This window comes from Uloborus diversus, chromosome 4 (genome assembly GCF_026930045.1).
Source record: "Uloborus diversus isolate 005 chromosome 4, Udiv.v.3.1, whole genome shotgun sequence".
In the NCBI taxonomy this organism is placed as follows: domain Eukaryota; kingdom Metazoa; phylum Arthropoda; class Arachnida; order Araneae; family Uloboridae; genus Uloborus; species Uloborus diversus.
This window is the reverse complement of record NC_072734.1, coordinates 125,752,580-125,779,554: the sequence shown is the minus strand read 5'-3', so window position 1 is coordinate 125,779,554 and position 26,975 is coordinate 125,752,580. Positions and strand designations below refer to the sequence as shown.

Below are 26,975 nucleotides of genomic sequence, written 5' to 3'. Positions count from 1 at the left end.
CTTGCAAACCAAATAAGTTTCATTAAAATAACGTTCATTTGCGGCGGGGAGAAGCAAAAGGATGTAAGTGGCAAAATTAAAAATTTGGAGATAACCAATACAAATGGTAGGTGAATCTCTCCTCTGTTTTGGGGCAAGAGCTTTTCCTAGTAGCCCTGGTAATTGCTGCATGATTTAGAAAAATGTTTCGATGAGAGTCTACGTAGGATTTTATGTTTAAACACGTTTTACTATAAACTTGAAAATGTCCACTTATACCCCTTTGCTTCTCACTGCCTCATTGTCCACTTTGTAAACACGAAGTGGTCAAAACATTCAAACACCATTCATAAATCATTGACTCTTTATCATGCATAGCACGAAGAGATGGAAAATGGAGAACAATGAAAGAAACAAAATATGATTATTTGGAGGAAAAATAAACGCAGTTGATTTTTGTCTATTTTTGTAAGAATGATCGAATTACTATTACTTTTCCACGATCAAGATTTCGAAGTTTTAATTCGAATGATTTAGATCTTTCTTTTTCTTTTCGTTTTTCCAGAAAAAAATACCTTTAAACTCGTGAAAGGTTAAAAAAGGTGAATTTTTTTCACGGACCGATGAGATTTCTCCCCTTTTTTCTTTCTTTCTTTTTCTTTACAAAAAAAAAAAAGAATTTTGACTTTAGGACTGAAAAAACTTGAGAAATTATTTAGCGAGCGGTTTTTTCTCCTTTTTTTTTTTTTTTTACAAAATATTAATAGTAATCAATATGTAAATTAAGACCGAGCCCACTTTAATGTAAATAGTAAATACATATATTTCTCAAAGCCGGGGGGGGGGGTGCAATTTCCCTTTCCTGATCCTCTAAATGACGGGCTTGTCTGTATCCGCTCCTGATGTATTTCATAATTTAAAAAACGAAAACGTTACAGATAAGAAAAACTTTCGTCAAAGTGTTCATGGTCATCCCTTGATCACCGACTGACCAGATGCAAGTGAAAGTTCACGGCTTGATCCAAGATCACGTGGTTCACTGCGTCATCAAACGCCGGGAGAAAAAATCATTGGGCGCGAATATTCTATCCGAAAAGGATCACTTTCAACCGAGGAGACTTTTATCGTATTTTAAGAGCTTTATCAGTTTTTGTTTTAATTCGAAAATTCCGGAAAGCATTCAATATCTTGAGAACATACAAGAATGATTTTTCTAAAAAATAGGGATTAAAAAGAATATTTCAATTTAAAATTGCAAAATGATGTTTAGCAAAGTGCAGTGTTTAAGAAAATAAGTGCTGTATGTACAGAGTAGTGTTCCGCAGTTAAGACAGTTTTAAGGTATGTAAAATTTGTTATTATTGCGTTTTTTGCTAAATGTCATGCCGTTAGAAAAATTCATAAATATTTGTCCACGAATGGTGATACAGGCACATCTGCAATGTAAGAGTACACCTTGAGCGAGGGCCATAACAGGGGACTCAAAAAAAAAAGATTTTCTTTTTCGGTCATTTAAAAAAATTTTTTTTGCAAGAGGGAGACGAAGTAGCGTACATAGATTTCGGTGCACCCCCCCGCCAGATGTATAAGTACGGCCCCTCATAAGATTTTTTTAAAAGTAATTTTAACATCGTGTAATTTTTTCAGAGCATGCACCCTCACACTTCTTACGCCCCCCTGAGCAGCGGGGGTGGCAGGGGTGCTACATTCGCCACTGAAGAGAGGTGTCTCAAGCTGTTAGCACCGCTAGTTTCTACAATTCCAAATATGAGAAGCCGGCATTGTAATGGCGAGAAGTAGCGGTAACCGCCAATAAATTTTTGGTAGGGAAATGTGGGGCAAAGTGAAATAGCGGGGCAAAGTGAAATGGTGAAATATTTACCCTGTTTTTAGCACCACCTATCTGGTTACATGTTAACTGTGTAGTAACACATGTATGCAACTCCAGTCTGGAAAATATTGTGCCTGAAGATCAAAGCATATGATAATAGAAGCCATTTTCAAAACTCGAAATTCATATTGTAATATCTTGTTGCAAGTCAAAAATTATTTTTATGTTATAAAATGATAAATTTCTTATCATCAATATTTTTTAATATTGAAAGAGACCTTCTAATATTCGGTGCAGAATTTAATTTAATTAATATTAAGCTGTTTTCATTTTAAATGTTTTGTACAAAAGTGCATGCGGGCTAAAGTGGATGGGGCAAAATAAATAGTTCATTTCGTTTACTTGTTCAACTATTTAAAAAGTCACTCATGTATTCATTTAGTACTTAATTCATTTGTATTCCTTCATTTAACACTAGTGGTGCCGCACGGCTTTGTCTGTAATAGAAAAATTAAAAGGTCTTTTGGTTCGCCTATATATTTACAAATAATGTATGGTGAATTTTCTCGCCAATTGGCTTGTGCTCATGTTACGGTTCCACGTTATGATAATTTCGTAATTTACTCGTCCATCTTATGATAATTTTGTTCTTAAAATTGGAATCGAAAAAGAACCACATCGAAATTTCGAAAAATCGCTTCGAGGTGCACACCCCCATGCTTTAAACTAACTTTGTGCCAAATTTCATGAAAATCGACCGAACGGTCTATGCGCTATGCGCGTCACAGAGATCCAGACATCCTACAGACATCCTCCGGCAATTATTTAACTCCTTCACTCGTTTATTGTTTCACTCTCTATTTATTTATCGATCATTATTTTAGTTACTCATTCATTAAATCAAAAATATTTTTAATAATTAGCAAAAAAATATTTCATTAGAAAAGTATTTTATTTTTCACTTTGCCTCATGGAAAAAAGTGAACACTTCTCACCTTTTCCGCCAAAAATAGAAAATAATATTCCAATCAAGTTTTATTATAAAATACATTGCTCATTTTTATGTACTGAAATTTTCAAAACAATTTCCAATTTGTTCGTTTTGAAAAGATGAGTTTTTTTTTAACCATTTTTCTTTGCTTCGTATTCCCCTTAAATTATTCAAATGTGTTACAAATAACTAAAATTAAAAATTTAAAAACCTTCGATTGGATCGCAAATGTAGAATCAAGAGGGAAAATTGAAATTCCTTTTAAAAGCCTTGTACACTACTAAAAATCAATTACAAGTATTTTATTTGTTGGCAAATAGATACTGGCAGCAGATAAACATTTTCAAATCGTTGCGTTTAATTTCCTTGTCGGCCAACAATGAATTCGTTTACCAATCGCGTGAATAAAGGATTAGTAGTATTTAAAATCTGCTTTAAAAAACGTTATAATTCGAATTCTATATAACATGGAAGTTCTAAACTCATTCTATCAGACGCAGAAAAAAGTACTTTTTGTTTTTGTTCTAAACTTTTAAACTTTTAAAGATGTTTTCACTGCAAAAGTCGCAAAAAACTTTGAAAAGGTTTTTTAATTAATATCTTCGTTAATTAAAGTCATCCAAAGATGCAACCTAGCTAAGAATACTCTCGATCAACTCTCCTTTCGTACAAAAAGGTTTTTCAAAATCGGCCCATCCGTTTTGGCTCTAGAGTGCCACAGACAGATAAATAGGTACAGAGATACATAGGTACACAGAAACAGACACGTCAAACTTATAACCTTCTTCCTTTGTCTGTCGAGTTAAAAATCAGAAGTTGAGAAATAAGTCTGTTTTTGTTGTATTCCTGGGACTGCTTATTATTTTTGGCAGTAAATTTAAGTCTTCAAAAAAAAAAAAAAAAAAAAAATTCATGGGGCAAAGTGAAAAATAAAATAATTTTATAATGAAATGTTTTCTATTCTACTATGAAACACATTTTTGATCAAATTAATCAGTAAATAAAAAGTTGAATGAATAAATGAAAAGATAATGAAACAATAAACAAATAATTAAATGAATAAATCAATTAATATATGAAGAAAAATGAATGAACGAGTAAAAGAATAACTGAATAAGAAAATAAGTGAATGAATGAATAAATAGGTGAATTATTAAAAGAAGGTATGTAAATGAATTAATTAATAAACGAAAATGTTAGTGATTTAAATTAAATGATTGAGTGAGTAAATGACCCTAACTATTTCACTTTGCCCCATCCACTTTGCCCTGTATGTACTTGACTAATTTTACAATTTATTTAAGGGGGTCCGGGACACATTTTGAAAATTTTTTTATTATGTACTTTAGAGTTTTGAAATTTTTTGAACTGATTCATCATTTATTTAATAAGCAAAATCATAACATAAATATGAAAAAAAAATATTTTTTTATTTAAATTTAATTAGTTTTTTTCAAAAAAATGGGGTTGCTTTAAATTGCTATAACTCAAAATATTGTTGGTCAATTTTCAATTTTTTTTCAAAAAAGTATGCACAAATATCTAAGCTTTAATTTTTATTCGGCGATTTTAAAAATATTGATTCAATAAAAAATAAAAAATATTTGAAGAAAAATTTCGAAAAATTCGAAGATACTTTTTTTTAAAAAAATCATAATTTTTGCTGTAAACGTTTTTTTCAAATTCGCCGAATAAAAATTAAAGTAAATTGCTTGAAAAAGATATGCTCCAAGTTTCATTACTTTATCTGTATCGGTTCCTGACTTATAAGAGTTTGAATGCAAGAAATCGGGAAAAATTGCATCATGGAGAAAAACGCGTTTAAAGTTTCAAAGTTATGTACACATTCGTTAGATGCATGCAACAAAAATAACTATAACTTTCGTTCTATTTAAGGTAGAAACAAGATTCAAACGTCCTCTTAAGCAGAAAAAAACGAAGCAATTTTTCAAATTATAAAAAAAAATTGCAAAATTTGAGGATTTTTGTGTCCCGGACCCCCTTAAATTACAAATAAGCTTGATATTAACTAAATTAATACTGCATTGAATACTAAAAGGTCTCAATTAATAGTTAAAATGTTATTAACAAGAACTTTATCATTTTATAGTAACAAAAATAATTTTTGACTTACAACAAAATATTACAATATGAGTATCAATTTTTTAAAATTGCCTGTATAACCAAAGGCTTTATTCACCGTCAGTATTTTTTTCCTGACTGGAATAGACTACATATGGTACTACATAGTTAAACTAATACCAGATAGGTGGAGCTAAAAGCAGAGTAAATATTTTACCATTTCACTACGCCCTGCTATTTCACTTTGCTCCATGTTCCCCTACGTGTTTAGGGCACCAAGAAGACACGGGTAGTTTAATTATAGTTAAAATATCCATTTAAATAACTATGTATTTTTAAAATTATTCTCTAAATTAACGAAGAAATGAAACAGCTCTCTTTATGTAAAGCGTTCTGTCGAATATTACCATTTCCTTTTCGAAAAATCAAGAGAAATAAAGTCACCCACTACCCACCACTAAGGTGACCACTAGGGTGGAGCTTATAAGCTGTGAATTTTTTTTCTTTCTGATTTTTGCATGCCTTAAATCTGTCCCTTTTATTTTGTTCCATTTACTATAAAAATGATACATGATAAGTTTGAACAATGTACTAAAATATTAGAGGTAGCTCAAAGGCCTCAAAGTTTAGAAAATATAGCAAAAACTACGATTTCTTCAAAACAAAATTATTTAAAATTATCGCATTAATTGCAAAGTTTTAATAATGGTACATATTGACTTCAACTTTTGAAATTAAGATTGTATCATCATTGCAAAAACTAAGAATTCTGTCTCTACTAGCAGCGTACTTTGACTTTCAACATCTTGTATCAATAATTGATAATTTTCACCATAGGTTGACCCGCTGTCTTCCATAAGAACAATTTCACGTTTGGTACGATCGTTTGCTACTTTTAAAACTTCAATTATATCCTTTGTCTGTTTAAAGCCATCCTCCCTCCATCTGTTAAGTCAATTGGAATCGAAGATTTCCTTTTTAATTCTATTCAACTCAACACTGATTTTCTTAGAACAAGTCTTGATTAGGCTGCGACATCGATGTCGATGTTCTGGAAACATTGATGTTTTTGTATCGATGTTTTTAACATCGATGTTTTACTTTTGAAGTTTTTGGACCGTTGATGTTTATGTTTCGATGTTTTATCGATGTTGATGTTTTTGCATTTTCATAGAAAATTATCATAAAATTTCCTTCAATTTTCTCGTTGGGTAATTAAGTTTACTTATAGAGTTGAGATAAAAAAAATCTTTTTTTTTGCACCTATTTTATAAGATCAATTTTTCTGTGTAGAGGATGATTTTGGGGAAGATCACTACAAGATAGTAGTTTAACTAGAAGTGAGGAAGAGGTCAAAGCTATTGGAAGAACCTGACACTGGTAGTCTGGTGTCAGAACTTGCAGTCTATTTCAAGGCTCCAGTTCCTAAACTAAAGGAAAATCCTATACGTTACTAAGGTGAAAATTATAACTTTAAAAATTCAGAGCTGGTAAAAGTTGCTTTAAAGTATTTGATAGTGATGGCAACTTCTGTTCCATCGGAAAGAGATGTTTATCTGACTGGTAGGATAGTCCGCGAAAAGAGAAATGCGCTTCTGGGGGACAAAGTAAACAAACTTCTTTTTCTCCAGACTGTCAACACCAATATTCTGGGTTACTTATCGACTTCCCCCAACAAGTCGCCCCTCTATTACTTACAATTTGTGTTTAATTATTAACTAACAGCACAAAACATATTTCTTGCTCTTAAAAATAATTGTTAGAATTAATTTTGTATTTTTAAAATAATTAGCACAACTTTTTATCATCATTCAAATAACTGTAAGTGCTATGATATATTTTTTCTTAAGTTATTTTTTGGTGTAAATTTACTTTTAGTTTCATTCAGTTTGAAAATGTTTTCTTATTACTATAACTAGTTTGTATTAATCGGTGCTTGTCTTATTATCAATTTTTGCCTTACTTCAATATCAAGATGTTGCGAAATTATTCTTATTAAATTATATTCATGATTTCAGGTTCAGTATTTTCAATATTCTTCGGGTACGTATTCTTTTGTATTGCTTAAATTAGTGTAGTATATTCAAAAATATATGTTATACATTGATATGTTTTATGATCGATTCATTGATATGTTATAATGATCGATGTTTTAAAACATCGATGTTTGGAAACATCGATTTTTTTGGTCGATGTATCAATACCATCGATGTTTTAAGTTCTAACATCGATGTTTTGAAACATCGATGTTTGCCTTCGATATCGCACCTCAAGTCCTGATAAATACGCAATATTTAGATACACACGAGTGATTAGAAATTTAATAGATTTTGATTCTGAAATGCAGAAATTATTAATGACTATTCAAGCAGCAATTTCAGAAATAGATGATTCTAAGAAACACTGGAAGCTAGCAGTGCAGACATCTAAGCTCTCAAATCTATACAAACTATGAAAATGTGCATATCACATAGTTCTTTTCCTTTTGAAACCAATCTCAATTGCATGAAATACACCACCAGCTCAGTCAGTTCCAGCCGAGAACTGCAGTTTCGTTCTTATTAGCACTCATCCGCCCGGCATAGGAGTGACTAATCTCAATTAAACTTTGGATGTCCATATCTTGAAAAAATATACACCTTAAGGCATCTACGAGAATGGTATGTCCCCTGTGAAAATAAAACTGTACTCTCCTAACTGGACCAGCAAAAGAAAAAAAAAGGAAGATAATTACATTTCAGAAATTTATTCTAATTTTCGTTTATCTTTGGTTTATTTTGTTCTAGGTATTTGCTTGCATTGTCGATTGTCTTTATACCTTCTAATAGCTTTGCAACGCCTTTAATGAAGTTCTTGATTCATACTTCCCTGTACCAATAAAATCCCAATATTCTTGAAAGTGTTTAAACAGCACAGTCTTCAGGAGAGGATATAATTCCCATGCATGCTTCAAAGATTAAACTAATTCTTCTTCTTCGCTGGTGCAACAGCCTGTTGCAGGCCAAGACGGTCTCCTGAAGTCTTTCCCACCTAACCCCGTCCCGTGAAAATGGCCCTCCATCAGTTCACTCCTAATAATTTTAAGTCCTTCTCTATCCCTTCCAGCCACCTAACAGGTGGTCTCCCACTTCGGCGTTTTCCTTCAATGTTGGAGAAGGTGACTTTTTTTGTGGGTAACGCATCAGCATATTGAAATATGTGGCCTACCACCTAATGCGATATGCCTTAATAACATTTAAGATGTTAGGTTCACTATACTTTTTGTAAATTTCATGGTTATAAGCTCTTCTCTAATAGTTATCTTGTTTTGTTGGTCCAAAAATCTTTCTTAAAACTTTTCTCTCCTTCTGTCCTGTTGAGAGCTCAACATTCACTCCCATACAGGACAACAGGTCTTATCCATGTTTTATATAGAATTATTTTAGTTTTAATGCTGATGTAATTTGAATTAGTTTAATCTAATAGTAGATTAAACTAATTAGTTACTCCATAATTTGATCTTTGCTAGCACCTCGTCGAAGTTTTGTTATTTAGCTTTTTAGACCAGTGTTTGGACTGGTGTTATGAAAGCACATTGCACAAATACTGTCATTTCCATTGAGAAGAGATAAAATAAAGGAAGTGAAGACTTTCTTACTGGAAACAAAGACCCCAAGTCATGTGGTAGATTTTAGAGCAAATCAATGGAAGAAATCAGGTTTCCTTCGCTAGTTTCACGAAAACGTGTCAACCGTTCGTCGTTAAGTCACGTGACTTGGAGTCATAGCCTCAGTTTTTGCTCAGCTAATTATTTGAGTTGCTCCCTCCATTTATATTCCTGCTCTGAGGTCATGAGAGCTGCATCCTGAGCTTTATCAGTTAAAAATATGGAATATTAGGAACTGTCTTAAGTTAAGAAATTCCTTTCCCAGTAATTTGGTAAATGGTCAAGTTCCCATTTTTCAGTAAGATTATAGATTAATTTTTCGTCACAATTACAATTCACTAAATTTGATTAATTTTTGCAGCAATTAAGTAAGCTTTACTACTACTGTTGAATAATTATACAATCTGGTAAAACAAATTCTAGCCTTAACAATTAAAAAGCAAAATTTCAATTATAGTCAAAAATATCCATAATTTCTGATAAATAATAATAAAAAAGAGAGTTCAAACTTTTATGAACAGTGGTTAATGCGTTCTATGATTACAACACAAAATGGCTCATCAGATTTTTTTTTTGGCATTACTTATGTTTTTAAATAGTCTAATAATGCCTTACACATGACTTAAAATGGGTAACTGAAGTAATAATAAATGTATTTTTATAATGGGGGGGTTGTCATTAATTTAAATTCCCATGTGTTAAGTATATCCATTTGTGCGTTAAAAACTTACCCATCGTTGAGCTACCTCTGAATATTGTTCGATCCTGCTGAAATTTTGCCTGAATTTTTTGTTTTTCATAAAAAGGAACCAAATTAGGGGCTGAGACGGTCCTAGTTTCATACTTTTAAAATAAGCCCCACCCTAGTGACCATACCGCCCGTTTTGAACGGAGCAGTTCAGGTTTCAAGTGCCACACATGATGTCGGGACGAAGAACTGTCCTGTTTTCTGAAAGTTAACAATTTACTCTAGCAAATTAAAAAAAAAAAACTATAAGAAACTTGAGCACAGATGATAAAATATGGAGCGGTGATGAAGTTAGTCATATAAGTCAGGGGTTCTCAAACTGGGTGCCGCTGCATCCTGGGGTGCCATAGGAAGAAGCGAGGGGTACCGTGAAATGCCCAATATATATATCGTGTGAGTTCGCCAAATAAGGTCAAACAGACCAATAAGGCCACCCCCCTCCCTTTTTTTGATGTAGCATAATAAAAGTTCGTTAGATCGTGACTTCATCGATCGTGAAGTAGAATTCACCGAAGTAAACATGAAATCTTTGGTAATGTTTTTGGTAAAATCAAATGTGGTTTAACATATATTTATTGCTATTAAAGACTCTTTCAATTCGTGTTACTTTGATAGTACTTTTTGGCGTTTTTGTCTTATTAATTATATTTTTATATAATTATATTGTTAATTATATAATTATTTATTTAGTAATTATATAAGTAGATTAAGGCTAATAAAAATAACTTTTGAAAAAAAAAAATAGTTAGTCTGCAAGAAGAACGGTGGTACAAGTTTAAAATATTATCTTGAACTAATAATTATTTGAGTGTTTAGTGAATGAATCAGTTTAGATTAGAAGATAAAATAGTTTCCCCTTATTTTCATGCCACTTCCCGTATTTTCCTGTTGATTACATTATAATGATTTCAAATTCTACGTTGATACAACTGGTAACTTTCATAGGTTAGAATACACCATCATATTCCAGCTGATATAATCATAACGTTCAATATTGCATAATGGTTGTAATATTAGTTGGCTTTTCAAGTTGTCTCTTCAAAGAATTTACTTTGCTCGACTACCGCTGATGAATAATGGATTTTAAGTAGTTCAAATAATAATAAATGAGATGTCGAGCTTGATTTTTAAAATTTCCCAAGGTTGTAACTACAGCTTTTCTATCTCAAGCTAATCTGGTTAATCTACTCCTTTGCGTAAAATTCTTAAATTTAGCTTAGATTTTCTTGGAATAAAATTTTTTTCTTTGAATGAGCTCTCTGGACACTTTCTTCTCAAACCCATATTGTATTTACTGATGAATAACTTCCTCGCGTAAGGTGGTTTTTAAGAAGTCTGACTTTAGCTACTTTTTTCCGTTGAAAATTTTCTACTTTATTTTTCAATTCATCTTGATTTGCTTGAGGCAACTTCTGAAAATTTTCAACTTTTCTCTTTCTGCACTCCTTTTTCTGGAGACAAGGTTTCTTTTCATATGTATTACAATTTTTTTGCTTCTTTTCTGACATTCTGCTGTTATATATGATTTCGTTTAAAAACTTATTTTTTTATTGGTAAAACTAGAGACTACTTTTACTACAGAAGACAAAAATGTCCATGTGGAACAAACATATTAGAATTTTTTTGGGGCTAAAAAGTTGACTCTTACAATAATTAAAACATTATAAACCAAAAGACTAAAATAAATTATGCTTTTTAATTAATGTCAGCAGTAGTATTAATCCTATCAGGTGGGCGTGTATAGAAATGTTAACCTTTCATTTCCCCGAAAATAACTTTATTATCTTACTAATATTATATATGCGAAAGTTTGTCTGTATGGATGTATGGATGTATGGATGTATGGATGTATGGATGGATTTTTGTTACTCTTTCACGCAAAAACTACTGAACGGATTTTGATGAAACTTTACAATAATATAGCTTATGCATCAGAATAACACATAGGGTAGTTTTCGTCCCGTTATGGGGGGCAAAACCCCCTTAGGGGGGCAATAAAACACAATTTTTATATAAATTCTCTAATATTGGGATGAAAAAATACTTGCACATATTTACATTATATGTCCATCGAAAGCTCTGATTTTTCTGCTGAAGATGGCACCTGTTCGAAATTTCTAAGTAGAATAAAAAACGAGTTATGAGCTTTTTAGATCCATGTTCGAAGGCTTTCCTCAACTCAATACAGTATTTAGTGTATCATCTCAACTTCCTGTCGATAGCGACAATTGTTGTATTGTTGACTTTCTTTGCTTTTCGTGATTGTTCAAGGCTTTTCTCAAGTCAAATCTTGAAGTAAGATTTTTGCACAAGATTGGCAAATAATACATGATTTGGCTGATGATTTTCCATTTAAACGGAACTTTAATGTAATTAATGGTTTTTATTATTATTTATGCTGATTGAACACTTACTCATTATCCAAACAACCAGCAGATCGCCAAAATTTTTGCAGAAAGATTTCCGTAGCTGATGCATTTGGCAGTTTTTTCAACGTTGCTGTTTTTGAAGCCGAAGACTACGTCATAATGTTTCTCAACTTTCACCATGTAAACAAAATAACGCCAACCAAAGAGTTTTCAAAAGACTTTTTTTACTGTGTTAAATAATCCAGCAACTAAATTAGGCAAATCCATAAACAGCACAAAAACTTCCATTAATTTTCCTTTTTGCACAATTTCAAACAATCACCAAATTTTATTACTTATTTTGGTAACATTTCGGATGAAACTGTTTAGCGCCATTTTATGGTGACCAAAAATATCTCAGCATCTGACGACGATATCTCTGTAACGAAAATTAATATCATATCGTTTTACAAAGTAAGGAAAGAATGGGGGAGCATCATCGAAGGTACCCCGAAACGACTTTCGCAAATTCGGTAAAATCGCACCAAGAGCCACAATGACTGAAATTTCCCGAAATAACTAAAGCAAGTATAAGGGGATTACGAGCGCAGCTACTTTTTTTTAATCACTTCGTACTTCATTAGCCATACAGAAAAGGTTTTAGACTCCATGTTAAAAAAAAAAGTATCAACAGATTAATCTTTTTAAACATGAGAAGATTAATTTCATGTTTTTTAAATTTGTATATGCTTAAATATAGTGCTTTCGTTTCTAAATCAGTACTACTTTGTTCTTTATACTTATTGCTATTTTAGTTTTATGGGTAAGGAAGAAACTAGATTTTTAATCACGCCAAAAAAATGTGTTTTAAATTCTTTCACTTAAAACAGAAAACAAAAGCAAGTAACGATTTTTTCTAATAATTATTACTGACCCAGGCAACGCCGGGTATTTTTGCTAGTATATCATATACAATTAAGAATTTAGTGTCATCTTTTATTGGCTGAGCCAGGGTTGCCAACTGCTCCGCAAAAGTAGCGAAACTCCGCAGCTCCGCAAAGAATTAATTTTGCTCCACATTTCCCGTTTGGTCTTTATTCTGACCAGGCTCACCAAAGATTTTGATAAAATTAAATTTATTTTTATTATATTTTGTTAGGTTATTAGGCATGGTAATATGAAAATTAAACCCTTATACTCAAAGCATGACATATTGTTTAAAGTGCATGTCATGGTGTTTAAATTGGATAAAGTGTTATTAATTTAAAAATTATTATTCTTATGCTAGTGCTAAAAATGATTATCAGAGCTCAAAAACAATGTAAAGGTGGGTTAATAAGTGGTTTAATTTTTTTTATTGATTTTTATATAAAATACCGAATTGCTCCGCAAAATTTCAAAATGCTCCTCAAAATCACGCCAGATGTTCCTCAAATTGTTTCTTCAAGGTTAGTAACCCTGGCTGTGACGCATCATCTGACTTACGCTAGAAGATTAGTAAGTTATTTTTCTAAATAGAATATTTAAAAAAATCAAATTGTCCTATAATTGCTTTTTAGTTACATAAATGAATAGAGGAAAAAGTAAGAATGTTTTATTTACAAGCTATAATGTTACAACTCACGTTGCAAAGAATTCAATGATTTATCAATCAATGCCTTTCAAATATTTAAAGGAGAAATTTTAAAACAAACGAGAATAATTGTCTTCTTATGGAATGAATCCGTCAGAAGAAAAGGTAATTAGTTAGCAAAAACAGGTAAAAACAGTAAAACTATACTCGTTTAAAATTATTTCTAGCGAAGAGGGAGAGAGAATTTACTCAAATGTGAGCTCGTAAAAGAAGTCGTCTTACGAAAAGAAAATGGTTCACCTGGGATTACCATATTCTAGTTTGTAAACTTTATTTAAAGAACATTAAAAAAAAAAAGATTAAAAAAATTCAAAAAATAAATAAAAACTGCGACATTTTTTCATGATTTCTTTTTTACACCAAGTTCCCAAGTTTTGTGGAATTGCCCAATGCTTATTCTATTCATAACCGAAAATTCTTTTCGAATTTTCGGAGGATATCCTGAGACACATCAATAGAAAATACTTTCCTCAAGGTTTCTAATCATTCATTGATTTCGTGTCTCTAATTCAAGAGTAAGGATTGATTTGAGCGCCGCAATGAGCCGCAATCACAACCTTTCGCGAAAAAGGAACTAGGCCATTATTAAACTCGAAGCACTGCCAACCAAGGTTAAATATTCTAAGCAGGATATGCATTCGGGAGTTTCGTTCCACTGATGACCACACAAAAAGGAATTTAACAGGTTGTTTTATTCAGGAGGATAATTTTCACTGTTCCTTGTGTGTAAATTTGGAAGAGACAGTTAAGTTATATTGAGACGTCTGGACATTTATCTAGATTTTTTGTTGTGTCTGGTCATTCGTTTGAGTATATAGTTGGAGCAAACCTAACCTTTGTACATTGTGAAGGCTGCGCAGATCTTAATCAGAGCATTACGATGCTGCCAGGTTAGGATTAACCAGGGGTGTCCAACCCCTAAGTTCAAGAGCGCACACCCCTCAAAATCGAATAAAAATTCGTGTAGAAAGCAAAAAAAGAAAAAACCCTCCTAATTTAGAAATAGTCTGCAGACCTCCTTAAAAATCAACTTTGAGGGAGAAGGAAGGCTGATGAAATTGAGGGACAAGGTGGAGGGAGGGGAAGATATTATTCATTTCTTTTGTAGCACTATATTTATGAAAAATAGGCGACACGAAAAAAAAAAAATGTAGAATTTTCCGTCGATGTGTAGGAAAAAAAAACAATTTTCTGACTCAAAATTTTAAACTTTATTTTTTTTCTTTAAATCCAGAAGCTTCAGTCAGCTCTATATGTTATACAGCATCAGGTGTGATCTTTCCACGTTGACATGGCCGTTAGAATGATGATTGTTGCTTAGATGAATTCGCATGTATTAATGCTTTATGTTCAGAAAAATATTTAAACTATAAGTAACTAAAACTAACGCACATTCAACTTAACAGAATTTTGCCAATCAATGGGGTTGTTTCCTTCAGTCAAAAGTAGTAATTTTTATCACTAAAATTAATAAAATAAGCAAAAAAAAAAAAAAAAAAAAGAAAGAAAAATTAATTTGAATTTTGACATCTTGAATTTAAATTATGTTTTTCGCAATCACGAGTGTGTGTATGTAGGCGTGTGTGTTTGTGTGTGCGGGGGTATGTGTGTTTGTGCGTAGGGGGTATGTGTATGTGTGTGTAGGCATGTGTGTTTGTGTCTGTGTGCTGGCATAAGTGTGTGGGTAGTTGTGTGTATGTGTGTGTATGTTTTTGTGTGTGTGTATGTGTAGGTGTCTGTATGTAAGCGTGTGTGTATGTGTTTGGGTGTGTGTACGTGTTTGTGTATGTGTGTGTAGGTGTATGTGTTTGTGTGTGTGCAGTTGTGTATGTATGTGTGCGTGTGTGAGCAGTTGTGTATGTATGTGTGCGTGTGTGTGCAGTTGTGTATGTATGTGTGCGTGTGTGTGCAGTTGTGTATGTATGTGTGCGTGTTTGTGCACTTGTGTATGTATGTGCGTGTGTGTAGGACACGGATGCAACCTGGAGACGGCTTTCGCTAGAGGAGCAGCATCGTGAGGAACCGGTCGACGGTGATGGTGCGGAGGGTGGCGGTGGGAAAATAAAATGATAGCACGCCAAAAACAGTCAAATGAAAGCAATAAGCAATCGTGATTGCTCAAAAAAAAAAAAAAACCTGGACCCAGAAAATACTTCTATTTTCCCAATAGCTATTTTTTAATTAATTTTTTAAAATATCCGATTTTTGAAACAAGGAGTGGTTTTGATGACGTCACAAATGATGCACTTTGCCGCATCTTTCTACCGCGATTCCACGTTATGATAATCAAGAAGCGAATTAAAATTGTGCTCTACGCTTACTATCAACCATATCGTTGCCAATACACATGTGTAAAGATGCGAAATAAATATTTTGCTCTGTGAATGGCAACACAGAATGGCATTTCATCATTTGTGATGTCATCAGACAGAAGCATAAACATTGGAAGCGCGCCGATTTAAGTATTTTTTTAAAAATATTAAACTTAAGCAAATTATTTGAAAAATGGTCAGATCCTATGTTTTTAAGCATGCTCTTTCAGAAAAAAATACTTTTAAAATTTTGGAAACGACCCCATTGTGTTTCATAAAAGCTATTAAAACTGGCGTCGATATTTAAAAAAAGAAAAAAAAAAAAAAACGTTAAAACTAAATCCATTATTCTTTTTGAATGTATAAAAAAACGTTTTCACTCATTTTCCACTTAAAACTATGATTACGAAACCGACGGTATTTTGTAAAGAAAGTTCTCTTTCTTTTTAAAAAATTCTTCATGCTTGGTTATTTGTTACTTTTCTTTACAAAAAGATCTTCTGTTATGAATAAGAAATTTAACTTGATTTAATTTCAATTCCGTGACGATACTTTAGCAGACGATACTTTAAAAAAGAAGATAAATCTCGTTTCAGAACATTAAATCAACTAAAAACGAAGAATTTGGGAATGTTCTAATTATCTCTCAATTTTCGGATGAATTTCATATTGTGCAGCTTTTTAAGGGATTTAGAATGCTGCAAAAATCAAACAAATAATACTTTTTTTCTTGATGAATTTCTAGCAAATTTTTGCTTTTCTATAAAATTGGACTACAAATCTTGTATTTTTTCTTTTTTTGTTGAAAGGTAGCCTATGTTCCATTCTGTAAATTCCATATGCCCGACAATGTATATACAAAATTTCATGATAATCGGTTGAGTAGTTAAGGCGTGGAAGACTTACAAACAATGCTTTCTCAGTGAAAATTCCGAAAAACTAACACTTTTTCAACGTTTTATTTCTTTTCAGACAATTGTCAAATTTGGAAGTGGAACGTAGAACTTTCTTGTCCAAAAATTGGCACTCTTCCCATAAAGGTTAGCCACCCTTGAGGTAGAGAAAAGTTGTAGGTATGAAAAAGATAGATCTTTTCATTTTTTGTTTTGTTAATAAGGAGATAAATGGAGCATTTTCTCTTAAACTGCTAAATTCTTGTCCTTGCTCCAAAAATAACAAACTAACTAGTATAGAAATAAAACTGACGCTAGAATGCTTTAACAACATGTTTTTATGTTTGTAAAATAAGTTAAAACAAACACTCTATTATTATTATACATTCAAACAATTTTTTGAGATGATAAATGTCATTCCCCTGTGTGTCCCTACCTCCACCTTAAAGCAAAATCAGCTCTAAAGATTCAGGAAGCCATGCATATTTGTACAGAAAATGTTGTTTAACCCCTTAAGAAGTGTTATGCAATGTTGTAAAATAGAAAAAAAAAATTCTTCAAGGTTTGCATTATTTAAAAAAAAAAAGTAAAAAATGTCCTTTGATTTTTTGTCATTCCCCTGTCGAGGAATGGAATGAATGTTTCTCACACCTGGTAATAGTTGTATTAACTCATAATTTAATCTTTGAATTCTGGTCTCATCATAGAAATAATCTTACTTAGTTCTTTTTGAATAAATATACGGTGTCGAGTATATTCGGGTGATATCAAGTTAAATCTTGATAAGTATTTTTAATGACTGTCATTACCCTGTCTTTGATAATTCATTTAATTTTGTAATAATCGCTCAATGAATGATTGACTCTTGTTTGTATAGAGTTTCCCCCCCTTACTTTAAGTGACATTGATATTTGTTGTTTGCAGTTATGACAATATATAAGTTAACTTTAATTTTTGTCATTCCCCTGTCGTCCTTCCCCTGTAAAATGTAGAGGAAACAAATAACCACAATAACTACTTTTTGGACACCACGACATTGGATCTTTTTCAATTTCATAAAAGTAGTGTTTCCTTTTCCCACATAAATTATAATATCGTCAGTAAAACGCATTATTTCCTCTAAGTGTCATTCCCCTGGCACAGTGAATGCCATTCCTTGCCCTGTCCAAATTGCGCTGTTTAGGGAAAATGACCCAAATGCATATGAAGTTATTAGAATGCTAATTAATGAAATATGAAAATATATAAATTTCTCAAAAGGAATTATTTCTTAAGACCGTGGATTTAAGAGTTGACAGGATAGTATATTGCACAAAAATATAAACATATAACTCTTCTTGTACATTTCAGAATTAATCTTTGTCATATTCTGGTGTCACCACTCTTGCATCTGGTGTCATAATGTATGGACAGCTGGGAATTGCCGATTATGTAGTCATTGCAGCCATGCTGGCAGTGTCAGCTTCGGTTGGCTTGTGGTTTCGTTTCACGGGCGGCCGCCAGAAGACCACGCAGGAGTTTCTGATGGCTGGTAAGAACATGAGCATCTGGCCAGTGGCCTTCAGTCTCATGGCCACCTACATGTCCGCCATTTCGGTCCTGGGTTTGCCTGCCGAGACCTACCTCTATGGTACACAGTTCCTCATGTGGATGGTTGGGTCCCCCATCGGAGGCCTCATTGCTGCGTACGGATTCCTTCCGGTCTTCTTTGATATGGAAGTCTCCACCGCCTACGAGGTAAGATAAAAACAGACGTCTTCGATCTCACGTTTGCTACATTTATGTAAGTAATTACCCCTCTTTTTACACGAAGACATGCCCTTCATTTCATTTTTTTTCCATAGTTGGGATGTGATCAGGGCCATATTAAGGCATGGGAACAAGGGGCAGAGATCCAGAGTCCCAAAATTTTGGGGGCACCAAATGTGTAGCTTAAGTTTCAAAACAATGCAGTAATTTCATATTGCACTAAAGCAAGGAGTAAATATTGAAAAAAATGCCTCCTTAAAATTTTGACTCAGGAGAGGAGAAGAGGCATACCAAAACATTGTGTTCTCAATGAGCTCAAAATTATGTCGAGCCCTGGATGCGGTCTTTTAGTATACCACTAGCCGGCGAAACAGTAGTAATACATCTCAGCTATATATTATATTACATTCAAAAAAATATGATTACTACTTGTTTTTCGTGGTTTAACTGTCGCAAAAACAAGTTTAACTGGTTAAATCATTGTTTTAACAGTAAAAAAAATAATTTTGAAATACTTGGAAGATTAACAAAATGAGAGAGGTAGCGAAAGAAAACTATTCTAAGGAAATCAGCGTCAGACTACGAAATGAGATTTGTTTAGTACTCGAGACACTTTTGTTACATGTAAAAAAAATCTAGTTCTGATACACCGATGTTGTAGTTCGAGAACTGCTGTGCCACATTCCAAAGTCTCCTCAGAAACGTTACGATTAACTTTTTTACATTCTAACTTTGGGTCGGTGTATTTTGTGGTAGAATGAAATGACACATGATTTATTATTGTTAAAAACCATGGTGTTACTGCTTTAAATAAACATATTTAAATCAGTCATCGATTTTTTTTTCAGAATCACTGATTTTAGTATTTTTTTTAACATGTGTGAAGCCTTGACATTTTTCTTGAAAATTCTAAAATTCACTAGCTTTGCCCTTTTTTTACAATTTTTCTTCCTTATGTTGGATTTTTTTCCGGAGGGTTTATCCTCACTTGACCAGATTTTTGTATCCAAGTTATCTCTCCTTACTGATCAACCTAAAAAGTCAAATTTTTAGTCAATGGCTTGTGGACAATTCTAAATTAGCCACTACTTTTTGACTTCCCTGCACTCAGGACATTTTTTAATAAATGAAAACAAAGAAGAAATCTTAAGTCACAACTAGAGATTGCAATACCGGACCAAAAATTCAATACCGGTATTCGGTATTTTTAAAACGTGATACCGGTATTAATACCGGTATTTGAAATTTCTCAAAACATGCTTGAAAACATATTGTTTTGTTGCCACATTTCATAATTGTGTACAACAATTGTATTATTCATGAAAACTATTGAGAACAAATATAAAATGAAGGAACAAATGTCATAACAAAAAATCAATAATAATGAAAAACATAATACATCTATTGAATTGTCTTGTCTCTAAGCCTGGAACTCATTTAGTGCTCAACTTTCCTACAGTTGAAAATACTCTTTCTGAACATACGCAGGTCGGGGGTACTGCTAACAGTGTGCGAGACACCTTCTTTAATTGTCTAGAAGTCCTTAATCTTCAAATAATTCGGTCTCTTGCGTGTTATTTTTGCAAAAATCAAATCTTCCTGTGTATGTGTTTCTTTTGTATTGTGTGTACTAATATTATACATATTTTAGATTATAGCTAGTTGTAATTTCTTTCCGAGAGATGATATTTTTACGATATTAACATCATTTTCTCCTGAGCAGGAAATGTTTGTGCTTGATTTTTATTATTAGCCTTTGGTTTGAAATGTACGATAAATTTGACTAAATTTGATCTTGTTAGTTTCTCTTATTCGTTTTCACGTTCTTTTCAAATTTTTTTGCAATTATAATTATGTAAATATCTGAAAAATGACTTTGCATAACTTCTATGCAAATTTTTAAGGCACTATTTAATTTCTAAATATTAATTTGCCTAGTATAAAGCGAGACATGACAACAAACGAATACCGGTGACAACATATTACCCTTTTTTTTACTAACAAGAAAAAGTTTTTTTTTCAAAATTCAGTAATTCAGTACAGTTGAGAAAAATATTTAAAGAAAATAACAAAGTATTACTGCTATTGACAATTGGCATAAATTATTCATAAAACAGATACATTTGAAATTACACTCAAAATTAACTATCACAGGGGAAAGAAGGTGATCAGAGAAATAGAAAAAATTAAAGTAATGCACAAATACGCACAAATTTTCGACTTATCTCACCATCTAGTAATGAAAATATTATTCTGCAATCTTTCTGCCACTTTTATTTAATGATATTGTATTAGTTCGTGCTTTTGTGAAGCAAAATTTTTACATCGATTGATTGATGTTGGTTCTGTATCATGGGGAAAGAAATGTACATTTAGAATTAGATATTGAATAAGTTAAATTGAAAATTCTCTAATTTTTTTATTATTTTCAGCTAAAACGGAAAATTCCGTATTTTATCTCAGCAAATACCGGTATTACGATATTGCAAAATTGCTCCAAATACCGGTATTCGGTATTGCAATCCCTAGTCAAAACACTAAAAAGTAGGCGTGAAAAAGCCCTTTAATTCTTTTTCTAAAGTCGTTTAAAAATCTTACTGAAAAAAAAAAAAACACTATTTTTTAAATATCCTAGTAAGTATTACATCCTAGTAGTATATTACATCCTAGTAGTGTATTACATTCCAGTAACAGTACTAATTATAAATGTACGGTTATAAGTTGTAACAAGTATAGAAAAGGGTTGGTATCATTGTCGAATAAAGACAGAAAAGATTTTTCTCCTGCTCTTGGTGTGTGTGGAGGGGGAGGAGGTTGAAGGGATGAATAGTTCAAAAAGCAGAATTTACATATTTGTATATTAACGCACTAGAACTGATAACATCGCTTTAATATAATGGTTCTGCGAGTGGGGGGATGAGAGAGAGAATAACTTCCACCAACTTTGTTGCAGCCCGAAATTTTTCAACGATTTTTTTTACAACTTACTCACACCTATCATTTTTCGTTTGAATTAAAAATTTTCTCTCTCAATGTGTTTGTTTGCGAAAGCAAAACAATAAGGGAATCGCAATGTCGTATATAATTTTTAGTTTGTAGTTCGTATTCAAAAATATTAAGATAATGAATATACATCCCATGTAGTTTTATAACTACTATTTTTTTTTTCGTTTCAGTATTTAGAGAGACGATTTGGAAAAAGTACGAGAACGATTGCATCTTTGCTTTTTACTCTTCAAATGGTAAGTGAATGGCCAAACTTTTTGTTTGAAGTTTTAAAGTTGACTAGAAGGCTTTAGAACACTAGAATCTTTCCATTATCAATAGTAAAACTGCATATCAGACAACAGAGGGAAAAACAGAAAATCTCTTTCAATTTTATTAATAAACTCAATTAGAAATATGCCTGTATAGTGTACATTTATCTACACGGGTACTAACAATTTTCTCTGCTGAAAATCAAAATGTTCAGAAAATAAGTTTTTTCTATATGTATCGTAGTTTTCAAAACAAATTTTAAATTTTTTCATTTTGAAAAAGGCAAGATATTTTAACTTTCTCTTTGTCCGACATTCCCCTACTTATCAAAACATATTGTTGTTTTCCAACAGATCTTCTACATGGCTGTCGTGCTTTACGCGCCCTCTCTAGCTTTGAATGCAGTCACTGGTTTGTCCACCTGGGCATCTGTCGTTTCACTCGCCGTCGTCTGCACCTTCTATTGTTCATTGGTGAGTAAAAACAAACTTCTGAACTCTAGTATTTTTAGGAAGTAGATTTCGGCGAGAAGACAATAACTAATTTCGGAACAGCAATATAGTTTCTTTGTGTAATACAGTGAAACCTGTGTAAGTTGATCACTTGCGGTGCACTGCTCTAGTGGTCAACTTATAGAGGTTGAATTATATGCTATAGAGCTAATTCTGTGCCCGAAAATAGCGGTAAACTTAGACAGGTGGTCAACTTTACAGGTTTTACTGTATTTGTAAGGAATTCAATACTCACTATACCTTCAGATTTCACCAAAGACTTCGAATAAAACATTTCTAATCCTTTTAATAATGTAGGGAAACATGGGGCAAAGTGAAATGGTGAAATATTTACTCTGCTGTTAGCTCCACCTATCTGGTATTATTTTAACTAAGTAGTACCATATGTAGTCTATTCCAGTCAGGAAAAAAAATACCGATGATTTGCCATGCAATAATGCCATGCATTTGATAATACATGCAGTTTTAAAAAATTGATACTAAGTCAAAAATTACTTTTGTTACTATACAATGATAAAGTTCTTGTTATTAACATTTTAAATATTAATTGAGACCTCTAATATTCAATGCAGCAAAAAAAAAAAGTTAATATTGAACTTATTTGTATTTTAAATAAATTGTACAATTAGTCAAATACATACGGGGCAAAGTGAAATAGCTTGTTTCATTTACTCACTCAATCATTTAATATAAATCACTTACGTTTTCATTTATTAACTATTTCATTTGCACTCCTTCATTTATTAGTTCACTTTTTTATTCATTCAATCAGTTATTATCTTATTCATTCATTCTTTTACTAGCTCATTAATTTTTCTTCATATATTAATTGATTTATTCTTTTAATTATTCGTTTATTGCTTCATTATCTTTTCAATTATTCATTCAACCTTTTATTTACTGATTCTTTTGAACAAAAATATGTTTTACAGTCGAATAGAAAATACTTCGTTAGAAAAATATTTTATTTTTCACTTTGTCCCATGGTAAAAAGGGAAAATTTTCCACTTTATTTTGAAAATTCAAATTTAGTGCCAAAAATAAAAAATACAGTTTCAACGTAAGTTTTATTACAAAAAAACAATGTTCTTTCTTTGTGTACAGTAATTTTCAAAATAAATTTCCGATTTGTTCATTTTGAAAAAACTCATCATCTTAACTATTTCACTTTGCCTTTTATGAATTGCGTACCTTCACAATGCTGGCAAGTTAGGTTTTCTCCAACTCTAGGTTGCCCGAAAGTGTGTTAACTCTACATTCCTCGTGGACAATGGAATTCTTTCTACATGCAACTAGGAAAGAAACATCACCTCTCCCTATTCTAGGTCCCAATGGCGTAGCCATGGGGGGGGGGGGATAGAAGGGTTAGAACCCCCCATGAGCCCCTTAAAATTTCATATATATATATATATATATATATATATATATATATATATATATATATATATATATATATATATATATATATATTAGGGTGGTCTTTATTTTTGAAGTTGCAGATATTTTACGAGACGCCCCCTCAATTTGTTCCATTATACAAATAAATGATCCTTGCAAAATTTTAAGTTGATCCATGAATATTAACACGTGCCCCTAGGGCCCCCTTCTTTGAGTTTCGAAGAAAAAATTGCGGATTTTCTCATTTTTATGTAAAAATATTCTAACGTTTTATATTTAAAGTAATTTTGAACCTCAATAGGTGCTCCTACTTCGCAGACTGACCATTCTCTCACTTTCAATAATGTAAATTTTAACATGTTACAGAGGTTACATGTATACCAATGGCCTTGGGTCAAGCGTACTGCTTTTCTGCGCTTGTTCCAACCAAGCGGCAGGGGATTTCCTCCCACCAAGATGAACACAAGGGATTCTATAGGCCATTAATGAATGGCCTAGGCCATTAATGAATGATCTTTGGCAACAACAAATTGCCTCCTCCAGGCTTTGGAGGTGTTGATTTACAAAATTCCCTGTGTATGTAATAGGTGTTGCAAATAGAGTCGCAAGGTTTCAATGCTATAAATATAAGTAATTGCAATTATATTTTAATTCGCTGTTCTTTAGTTATAAACATACCTAAATGCTTATGCAATTTTTAATTTTTAAAATATAAATTTCGAAAAATCCTCGATAACTCCTAACATAAAAATATACTGTGTACATAGCTAAAATATAAATTAAAAAAAAAAAAATCCAGATCGGAACAATGTAGAAACTCATAAATTAATTTTTGTCTATTTCAGTTTATAGTCCTTTATTATCATCAAATTCTAGCGATTCACAAGATTTAGAAACCGAAATGGGTATCTATCCTAACCTGTTGAACTTTTGTTTTCTACAGCTGGTCTACCACAATGCAAAAAAGCTTGACAACTATTGATATCATCTCGCCTTTCATCACTGTTAGATAAATACCATATTAGGGATAAAGATGTTGTTCATTTATTTACAGCCTATGTAGATGCAGTAAATTTAAATCCAAGTGACCTAGTGATCAATCGTACATTCCTTAAGAAATCAAGAGAAAATCTTCGAGAGGTAAAATTAAATTTCATGAATTTAAATTTAGATTTTGTAGTTATTCACTGGAATACAAAGCTACATCCAGATGTAACTGGAAAAAGAACGCCGCGCCGACAGGATTACCGTGATAGCTTCAGGTCCTAATATTGACATTTGGATTGCCATCATCATGCACTTGAAATCGTACTGCAGAGTGTGTCCTTAAAGAAGTTCTTGCCTTTCTTAGTTCTAGATTAGATATTCAATTATTTAAGCGCTTCAAAACTTTGAGGAAAGATCTCCATCATTCAGAACTTATAAATTTGAATCAAGTACACATACCACTTAAATTCTGAAAGACGAAGTTGATGACATATTATTGTTCGTAAAAAGCGGAACTGAGAAAGATTACAGAGAATTCTCGTAACTTGTAATAATATTTCCTGGTGAATTTCCTCCTACAGGGATATTATGTTTTCGGCAACCTGGAGCTTATCCCTGAGCCACATGGGTGGCAAAAGGAATTTTTGTTTGAAAATTTTTATATTTAGGAAACAATTTAAACTGACCTTACATGAAAAGAAAGCTCTTCAATGCTGTTTTACAATTAAATGCTGTATGAAGATATGGTTTTTCGCAGCAACCCAATCGACGCTCCTTTGAATAATATAATATGTCTGAAAAACTAGCAGTGTACAAAATGATGACAAACATGCAGCAGAAGCGGTGACTGGAATATTCATAAATCACTTATGGTATTTAGGGGATAAACTAGTAGCTTTGTCGGTAATAGATGATGGAATTAGCTTTGAAGATAGAAAATGACTATTCTAAAAAATGCTTGTGATAAGGAAAACGTGTCTGATGACTGTTAGCAAATTTCAGATAACCGTGGATGATTTGGAATACTTTTTTAGTAAAGATCTTCCTCTTTATAGAATCAATTACGAGTCAATTAAACTGTTTGATAAGTTACAAATACTAAAAGATTTTTTCCTATTTGATCCTGATTCAGGGCAAGATGAAGGAAGCTATTTAAAGGTAAGAGAGATTGTTAAAATACTGAAAATTGTGAATGATACAATTGAAAGAGGAGCACAATTAATCGAAGAACTTCACAGCTAATTTACCAAATATGAGTCACAAAAACAATTGATTTTACAGACCGTCCAAGACTATCGGGAAGAAATACACACTATCGAGATACTTTGAGAAAAGCGTACGATTAAGGAACGTTTCTAAAGCATTATTTCATTCTTATTCAACGTAAAATCTTTAGATGATATAAAGTAATTAAAAAGACTAATTTTAGTGCTACCTCACTGTAAAAATATTTTGAAAACCTAGGAGAAACAATGTACTGGGTCTGAAGTAAAAACTCGAAGATTTGAAGGAAAATTATCAAAAGTGTTCAAGTTCAACGGCCTAGGGGCACGTGTTATTATTGACCGATCGAGTTCAAATTTTGCACACGTTACTTTTTATTATAGTGTCACAAAACTAGGGGGCGTCACTTGTTGAATTCCGAAAAAAAAAATTTCCCATATAAATAAGGACCACCCTAATATATATATATATATATATATATATATATATATATATATATATATATATATATATATTTATATATATATATATATATATATATATATATATATATGTGTGTGTGTGTGTGTGTGTCTGTGTGTCTGTGTGTGTGTTTGTGTGCGTATAAACTCGAGGGCATAGCTTTACTTTAAACTTCAGAAAAAATTACCCCCCCCCCCCCGCCCCCAAGGATTTTTTCTCGCTACGCCACTGCTAGGTTCTAACTCTCAATTGCGTTTTCATAGAGTTAAAAGATTCATACAATATAATAAAACATTTTCTAAATTATAATCCATTTTTATTATCACTATTTTTGCACCAGCTTTTTTTGATAGTCTGAAGCAACTTGAGCGAAGTCTTTTAGAATTAGTTATTTGGAAGCAACTTTTCCAAGGGTGTTGCAATTAGAACACTGACTTCTAAAAAGCTTATTTATTGTAGTGTTTTAAGGGATTTAACGTGGCGTAAATCTCGAAAAGGCACGGAAATTAGTTCGTGTAGAAAATAGCAATTTTGTGAACTTTTATGGCTCTTAATCTAAGTTAAGAGCACTTTGAAACTTTTAAAAAATTTTGACAAGCCCATTTCTGAATTTCTAGGTATTAAAGTACTTTCTTTCTAAATTTGGCGAAGATTTGAAGTAAACTGTAGATTTGTACACAGGGATTTGCGCACAAACAAGTAAACAAAGAAATCCACATACAGAAATAGAATAACTACCGGAGAAAGGTCGTTGCTTTTCTCGTGATGAAGATAAAGTAAGCAAAGAAATCCCAATATCGTCGCCTCAGAGCAACAGTAAGATATCTAATCCCAGAAATAATACTAAGATATCTAATCCCAGAAATAATACTAAGATATCTTACTGTTGCTCTGAGACGACGATATACAAAAATATAATACG

General features: G+C 32.2%; 1 protein-coding gene across 1 annotated transcript in view; it reads left to right on the top strand.

Annotated features, from left to right (window-relative positions):
* Positions 1-1,099: 1,099 nt before the first annotated feature.
* LOC129219726 (putative sodium-dependent multivitamin transporter) overlaps positions 1,100-26,975 on the top strand; it is a 68,574-nt gene continuing 42,698 nt past the window's right edge. The window contains exons 1-6 of the mRNA XM_054854014.1: positions 1,100-1,320; positions 6,902-6,926; positions 16,543-16,643; positions 17,814-18,200; positions 21,389-21,454; positions 21,824-21,943. Of these exons, the coding sequence (XP_054709989.1) occupies positions 17,865-18,200; positions 21,389-21,454; positions 21,824-21,943 (522 nt within the window). The 5' untranslated portion in view covers positions 1,100-1,320; positions 6,902-6,926; positions 16,543-16,643; positions 17,814-17,864. The remainder of the gene's footprint in view (positions 1,321-6,901; positions 6,927-16,542; positions 16,644-17,813; positions 18,201-21,388; positions 21,455-21,823; positions 21,944-26,975) is intronic.